Here is an 8,372-nt window from a genome sequence, read left to right on the forward strand (position 1 = left end):
AAGGATTTTACTGTATCTAGTGTCACATTTAATATCTGAGTTTTTGGTAGCTATATGATGGTAGAGCAAACATTGATAAAAATTGTAGCAAACTGAAAGATAAATGTTTCTCTAGCAACAAAAGAAAAGTGTGTTTGCCTACCCTAGTTATTAATCCTGCAGGCCCAACCCGGTCTCTTGTATAACCATGAATTACGGTGTAGCATGTGTCACATCTCACCCTCTTCACTGATTTCCAGTGATTTTACAGATTTGTAGATGTGTTGCGAGTGTAAACGGTTTTAAGATGTGGACTTTTGACAGTCATCTGTAGTCCAAAACAGAGTTATGTTGTAATAAAATAATTAGCACGAATTGAATTGACGCAGCTCGTCTGCTTTAACTAGAGTTGCACCTAGCAGCTGTTCATCTCCTTCAGGGTAAGAATTTAGGAATGCCTAACTGCTAAAAACACATGATAAATTATGTTGGAGTGCAGTCGAACCTTATAATATTAGGACAACAGAATGTAACATAACTAGACCAAATATGTCAGAAAAGGTGAAACTATAAAGGAATTGTTCTAACTATTCCTGTTAAAATTATTATTAGCCTCAATCTCTGCTGCCCTTCAGCTTTACAATACGAGTATCAGTGTCCTATCAAATATTAAATTGAGATGATTGCAGTATAACACAGAGGGAATTCTGAATAAGAATTCTGAATAAGGTGTGTGTATTTACAGAAAGAGAAGAGCCATAAGCTCCAGCTTAAAGTCAACAGCGAGTGTCAAGTCTTCGGTCCAAAACCGGAAGCGTTTATCCGATTTTATAACGTTATTTATTACGTTCATTTATGTAAACACATTACTTAATGCCCGTTCATTTATGTAAACACATTGCGTAACGTCCGATTTTATTTTATTTTCCGAATTTTAATTTTAATTTTCCGATTTCCGGTGTGCTGGTGGATGTTTCTGTGCGTGGATGTCTGCAGCGGAAGTGCGTGTGGGTGGATGTCTGGAGCGTGTGGGTGGATGTCTGCAGCCAGACTCTCTTGGGCAGGGCGGATCTCCCTCCTGCCGTCTGAGCCAGCCGCGTGATCACCGGCCAGGAGCATTCTTCTCCACGTGGAACTAAACAAGACGTTTATACATTTACTATGCTGCCTACCTATAAGTGGCCATGATACAAACTCATACACATTAAAAAAAAATCTGATGACTGCATCTTAGCATCTATTCCGCTGGGATTTTTTTTGACATGTAGTATATTTAGTAGCCTTTAACCGAGGGACCTTTCGGATGGATTGCGCAGTGCGCAGAGATCCACGCAGCATTTACAGCGGGAAATTTGAAAAAGCTTTTCATTTAAAGTTGTAACTTTCGATTCGTTTCAGAGTCAGCCCACGAGTTGGGTATCCTACGCCGAGTTTGATATCAGCTGTGGCTAACCTCGTTGCAGAGCAGAATACAAGCGAGCACTTTAGAACTGTTCAAAGTCGATTTTCCGCAGGCGTCCGAGTCCAACCTGTTGAAAATAATCATTACCTCGTCCTTCCGCTTGTCAGTCGCGTGACACATCCAAACAGTCCCGCCCCCGAGGCTCCTTGTTCCATCGATCAAATGTTTATGGGAAATAACATGGGTTTTTTGAACGATCTTGCATAATTATAAATGCTACTTTAACGGCACCGACAATCCAAAACCCAAGTGGAATCTAGATGTCTTGTTCAAAACCTGAACAGCTTTTTACCTTTTCCCCGCCTACAGAGTTTGTTATGTAGCCTACGAGCATTTAAAATCCCATGTTATTTCCCATAGACATTTTACTGTTGGAACCAGGAGCCTCGGAGGCGGGACTTATTCTTCAGAGGTCTATTGTGGAGGTAGAGCAGGCAATCCAGGGAGGACAAAAAGTTTCCCTTTGTAAGCATCATGTTGTCTGGGTGAACGCAGGTTAGAAGAAAACTGCCATGATGCAGTCTCTTATTCTAGAGGCTTGCCTGCGTCTCTGAGGACCGTTCTATATCAGTTTGATTAGGATTGCAACTGTGACTAGGGATAACAGTTTAAATGACGCAAAATGACAATTTTTGCGTCATTTAAAGCAGGAAGTGTAAGAGGGGGGAGGCTCTCAAAAACTACAAGCACTGGTTCCTCATTTTCAAACCCTCCTAGGGGTTGGGACCAACTGACGCTACAGACCTATTACAGATCAGTGCCAGTGCAAGAGACGTCCGACAACCTTACGCAATCTTTCATAAATATATCATCCGGAGGCGTACACAGCTTTTGGCCGTGATATTATATTATATAGATAGGGTTGGGGCTTTTGGCCGTGATATTATATATTATATTAGATTATATAGATAGGGTTAGGGCTTTTGAACTGTTGCCATTTAAAATTATATTAATCGTTTTTTTAAATCATGATTTTACCTGGGACATTGGGACTATCCCCGGAAAAAGGGGATAGTCCTCTCGACCCTGACCTTACCGCCAAACCTAATAGTTTCTGTGAAAAAAAAAAAAAGCAGAAGCTAGGTCTATGTTTTATTTTTTTGTTTCTATAGTGGTTGGTTTCGAAACAAAAACATAACCTGATGTGGTGCATCCGAAAAAAGCAGAAGATAGTAGGCTAATGTCATGGCATTTTGTACGTTTCTGAGCAGGTGGAAAATGGGGATTACATCATTGGAAAAGTATTTTGGCCGAGATCCCAGACGTCACACATTTGGAGGCCGATACTGTCTCTATGACTATAAAAGTCAGACAATGACTAATCTTGTTGATGGATGAATGTGGGTACAAATCCTTAACTGTAGCCTAAACGCAACATTTTATCTTCTATCCAGGAGTCTGCCCGTCTCGATCGTTTGAAATGTCTTCCAAGGCGGTCAGGTTATTGGTAATCTTCTCAGTGTATTTAATGGTCAATGGGAATAATCCAAAAAGTCAACGGACCCTCTTGCCAAACGGTATTTTTTGTACATTTATTTATCTCAATCATTTGGTGTAAAAAAAGAACAACAATAAAAAGAATACATCGTTTTAAACCGACATTACAATGAGCCAAACAATTTGTGTTTCTTTCCACTAGTTTTAGTTTTGGAAGTAACTGGACAGCAGGCACAGTTTACTCTGCCTTGCTTGGATTCGACGGCAGAGATGAAAGGCATTCTGGTTAAGAATATCGTTTGGATGGTGAACGGAGCAGACACGCGCATAAGGGGGAACACATTCCTTGTATCTCTGGAGGAGAGTTTTGGAGGGGGTAACTACACCTGTTACAGCGAGGAGAGAGCACTCCTCAACCACACTCTGGTGTTGCTTCAACAAGTGGGATCCAAAAGAGGTGCACTCTTTAAGATTATATAGGCCTAAGGTCTAACTGTAACGACGGCAATGTATAGTTTCACCTTCCTATGACAAATGTACTTATTGTCAGTCGCTTTGGATAATAGCGTCTGCTAAATGCCCTATGTAAATTTATTAGAAAGGTATTTTATCTCTTTCTTTACATTTTTCCTTTAATATGTGATTCTGTATCTGCACGTGGCCAAATGAAAATACTCATATTCTTAAATATTTCATATTCCATCTGTCCATAAGCAGATCTGAATTGCACCGCTCAGAATTACGACGGAGGCTTCCATTGCTATTGGAAATATCCCAAACAAAGCCGATGGACGGTAGCTTTGGTTAAGGCTGAACGGTAAGCTGAAAAGAAAATACAAATATGAGTTTGTTAATAATAGTCTGCCTGCTATTTGCTCATTTCCGGTTCTGTTGATTTCATCCTAACCTCAAATCATGTTGTTGTTGTTGTTGTTGTTGTTGTTGTTGTTGTTGTTGTTGTTGTTGTTGTTGTTGTTGTTGTTATGGGATAAGGTCTCGCTACATCATCTGACCTGATACACACTTCTCATGCACAATATGTAGTGTACATTTGACTTAAAAAATAAGTTAACGTCACTTGCCACTCTTGCCACTGCATTACGAATGCCAGTGGCAAGAGCTGGACCAGCTTTTCCAGTGAGGGCACCATCCACTGTGACCTGGACACTGGTGGAACTGGGATCACCTGCCGGGAAACCTGCCCTCAACGTGAGGAGATCCAGCTAGTGCGCGTCTCGGTGTGTGTCTACAGCGAGAACTTCATTCTGGAAGAATACTCTGTGGACTTTTACATGAGAGAAATAGGTGAGACACACACCTGCTGGAGGCATACTCTATCCTTTTACCTGACAGATATAGGAAACTCACAGATACCTGCTCTCCTTAATGTATCTGTGCTTTCGTTGATCGAAATTCTAAATAATGTCTCATTTTGTATTTGACAAAAATTACAATTCCTTCTTTGGTCAATGGCCTAATCCAGTATCTGGCAAAAGGAAAAAAAAATACATATCAATGTCACTTCCCCTTTCCGTGTTGTGCAGACACAGTGCACTATTGTGCAATACTTTCATTATTTATTACATCATTTATTTCCCAGTGAAACCAGACAAGGTGAAGATCGAGAAGGTGAATGCAACCATGGCCGAGTGGAGCTACCCAGAATCCTGGAGTTCCCCCCACTCGTACTTCCCCCTGGTCTCCCAGGTGGTTGTCAGAAAGAACTGCAAAAAATGTGGAAACTGCCCGGACCGAAACAATGGACAGGTACTCAACCTCATACGTTTACCCAGACTGCTTAGCTGCTACTGGAATTTTCTGAAGATGAGGTCCACGGATAACTCTTTGGAATTTCGGCCGGAACTTTTTTTATCTTGTCTCTTGTTTTTCATACTTCTTATTTGCTTACACTGATGTGATGATGCTCATTTCAACAAATTTCCTTATAGGGTCCCATCAAGGTCGATTGAACAACACAGTTCTAAATGATAATGGCTTGCACTTTGACTACTTTGACTTTCATGTCTGTGTTGTTCACTCATTGATTCTTCTGCCTTCTGTTCAGATGGTGACAAACCACGCTCCAGGAGTGTTTCAGTTTGAGATAAGGAAGACCAAAACCCTGTGTGTGCGCATCCGGGACCCCTTGTATGCCTCTCAGTGGAGTGACTGGAGCCGTCACAGGTCAGTTGCAATGCAAAGGAGTAAACGTTGGTCTTGAATTCAATCATTTTGTCAAAGAATAATGGGAAGCACTTCTCTTTTATTGCAGAGGTGGAAAGAAGCTGAGGAAGACTTGATACCCTGTGGATCGTGTCAGAGGTTTTTAATTCAGATGTGAATTCAAACACTTCAACACCTGTAAGATATCTTTATGTAGTGTTTGGTTCCGTCACTGCAATTATTATTGCTCTTAAGTCCTTTAACAACCTTTTCAGTCCGGGTTCAGGAATTTCCATTCAACTGAAACTGCAGTGTGAGAGTGGTAAATTAAGTCCTTCTTACTTTAGATACCAATGCAAGCTCGATGCTTGTGTTTCTCGACAGACTTTCTTTTGGTACATAGGGATGCCAAAACAATGCTGATGTCGGGAATGATCCGATTTCCCTTCCAATTCATTATTCTCTCTGTTCTAGTGCGCTGCGGTGACTGCGCCTGGATGCTTGGACTCTAACCGGCCAGCACCCCATCAACGATTTAAAATGTTTTGCCTGTATTTATGTCAATTAGGGCACCCATTGCACTCCTGACCATTCCTGTAATGAGGGATCCCCCACTCTGCATTCCTTCTCAAGATTTTTTCTTGCCCTCTTGGGGGCTAGGGTCAGGGAGATGTCATCAATATTTGGCCTGTTAAGCCCTTTGAGACTGTACCTTTGATTAAAGGCTATGCAAATAAAATGTAATTTAATTTAAATGTAGTCATTGAAAGTCATTTTATAATGTCCACTGTAAAACTTTGAAATATTGTCTATGATTATTAGAAATGTTTAAAGGTGCTGTGGGTAAGATTAAGGAGCTATTGTTTGAGTGTAATGAAAAAAAAAATGGTATAGCCATCCGTCAGCCATTAGTGATCGAAATGCGCTCTGAAATTATCCATTTTGGTTTGACTTGTGCCTACCTCTGTATATGTACATATTGGAAGTGGTGGTTCATTCATTTCAGCGATTCCACCTTGCATGTCAACCACATGGCCTTGAATTCTCTTCCCAATGGCGGAGAGAAGTAGCAATCACCCTAATTTTGGTTGTATCGTTTAAAAATATTGCTCTTGTCAGCCCTCTCTTTACAACTCTCTAATACCTACATTAGCTGTAATCATATTTCATATGCTTTAATGCTTTCAGTCCAAGATTTATTGATGATTAATTAATAATCATCAATTAATCAATACATAAAGATTTTCTTATCCAAACAAATCAATGTTTCAATAATTATATGATCATTGAGACAACAATCATTAACTAAATGTGACAATAGATGAAATGCAATCAATTTTAAGATGCATTTATATGTCCAATCACCAATTGCAAAGAATAGTGAGATAGACCCTTCCAGGTTGACGGACCAGGGATTTTACATATTAAACTGTCTTCTGACCAGCAAGAAAGAAAAAGAAGAGCTTCCCTTGAAACACATTGTGACATCATGTCTGTAAAAAAAATCCAAGGTGTAAAAAAAAAATGTTTGAGTTGTCTCCCTCTTTCACCACTTCCCCAGTCATCCAAAAAGAGGATTTATTTGTTTTCCTCCCTGGTTATTTCCTCAAACATTCCTCAAACATTATTTTTCAGTTTCAGTGATCTATGACCTTTGGCATTTACACCGGGTTAAGAACAGTTGATGCTATTCACTCTAAAACCATTAAGGCCCCATTTAAAAGTAACTTCACAGTCTGCTGTCGTACAGTTCTAGTTGATCCTCACCTTTACAATCCTCAGCTTTGTAATCAGTTATTTTGACTTTTTTTGACTTTTTTGGTTCATTTCTCAGATCAGAATTGAAATTCTGAAAACTACCTGCTCAATCTTCACATCAGTGTGTCACTTGTGCACATGAAAAAAACAGTTTCTCATTTATTTGAACACGTTGCGAATGCTTTGGTACATCCATGCTGCATGATTATGTACAATTCTCTGCTCTTTCCTACATTATCAATTTCTTATGTCATGTTGATCAAAATGTATTGGAATGGGTCTCTATTGAATAGTCTCACCCCCACAACATTTAGGTATTAGTTCATTGCATAAGTCTTTACATGCAAAATGGTTGAACAAGTTGTCATAATATGTCAAGCATATTTCTATACATTTCTATACACTGGCATTAGACTCTTTTTTTTGTTCTTTTTTCTAAATCTGTTCTGAATTGGTCAATTGCTACCAGGTGAATCTTGACTTTCTCTAAAGAAGGGAAATGTGTGAAGTGTAGATCAACCAACGATCAACCAGTTTACTGGAATAGCTCAAAGGTGCATCTCCTGAACCATGAACTGGCAAGTATATATATAGCTGGAGCACAACACAATGTTACAGTAAATTGTCTGAGAATTTGTGGCCCAACAGACCGGAACGTCAGGAGTTGTAGGATGACTGCACTGTAATTCCGACAGCAATGCATGTACAGTTTACCCTAAGGAGATTTTCCTATGTTCACATTTCTAGCAATGACGTGGTCTGTCAACAAATTACAGTACAAACAGTCAAAGCGTAAATGTAAATCTTGCCCAGTCTCTTGCAATCAATCTCCCACATACACTAAGGTGTAACTTACAATTTACAATAATGTCTTCAAAACTTTAGCCATAGTTTACATCAGAACATCCCTCCAGAGTACACTGTTATATTGACAACATGACTAAGCAATTTGACTGTCTTATCCATCGACAATGACACAAGGACTTGTCGTTCTGATGGCACTGACATGTTCATTGAAACAGATATTTACTTTTGAGTGATGAACTAAGGATTTTGAGCAAGAGACTGGCTTTTGCAGGTAATCCATGTTTTTTTGCTATTTGAACGCATTGTTTTGAGAAATGCACTTACTGCTTTGCAATTTTCAATTCTGATCTGAGAAATGTACCAAAGCAACTGAGAAAAACTGTAATACAGGTTTATAATTTGAGGGATTTACTTGATTTCATGATCGTCATTAATATATGACCGTGGTGATCATATCAACGTACTCATGCCATTAGAGCAGTGTTTCACGGCTCGGGACACAGGTCCGGGCCACTGAAGTGGTTGCTGGCCTGCACTCCAAAAGGAAAAGGTTTTCTATACTATATCATTGAATGTTTCAACAAGCGCTCACTGATCATCAACAGAACATATTACATGTCACAGTAGTCACAGTCACTGATCAAATACTGACTACTAGGGACAAGTGTCGTAAATTAGCTTTGGCTAGAAATACTATAATGCAAACATCGGAAGACTGTCTTACGCTTCTCTATTTTTCTGTATTCACCCTATTCAAATAAACATT

The 8,372-nt window shown here is 39.6% G+C and overlaps 1 protein-coding gene across 1 annotated transcript; it reads left to right on the forward strand.

Annotated features, from left to right (window-relative positions):
- The first annotated feature begins 2,772 nt into the window (after positions 1-2,772).
- Positions 2,773-5,796, forward strand: il12ba (interleukin 12Ba). The gene is made up of 9 exons (XM_060063796.1): positions 2,773-2,958; positions 3,081-3,335; positions 3,593-3,695; positions 3,978-4,183; positions 4,479-4,645; positions 4,944-5,062; positions 5,151-5,239; positions 5,317-5,363; positions 5,516-5,796. Exons 1-7 carry the CDS (start codon positions 2,862-2,864, stop codon positions 5,176-5,178), a joined length of 975 nt encoding a protein of 324 aa, XP_059919779.1. The 5' UTR covers positions 2,773-2,861; the 3' UTR covers positions 5,179-5,239; positions 5,317-5,363; positions 5,516-5,796.
- The last annotated feature ends 2,576 nt before the right edge of the window (positions 5,797-8,372 follow it).

This window comes from Gadus macrocephalus, chromosome 10, assembly GCF_031168955.1.
Source record: "Gadus macrocephalus chromosome 10, ASM3116895v1".
In the NCBI taxonomy this organism is placed as follows: Eukaryota; Metazoa; Chordata; class Actinopteri; order Gadiformes; family Gadidae; genus Gadus; species Gadus macrocephalus.

Bases quoted from the DNA above. Each gene is read 5' to 3' on its own strand.
- il12ba (XM_060063796.1), top strand. From the start codon at position 2,862: ATGTCTTCCAAGGCGGTCAGGTTATTGGTAATCTTCTCAGTGTATTTA. The intron at 2,959-3,080 runs GTATTTTTTGTA...TCTTTCCACTAG, and splicing joins ACGGACCCTCTTGCCAAACG to TTTTAGTTTTGGAAGTAACT. The intron at 3,696-3,977 runs GTAAGCTGAAAA...TTGCCACTGCAT, and splicing joins GCTTTGGTTAAGGCTGAACG to TACGAATGCCAGTGGCAAGA.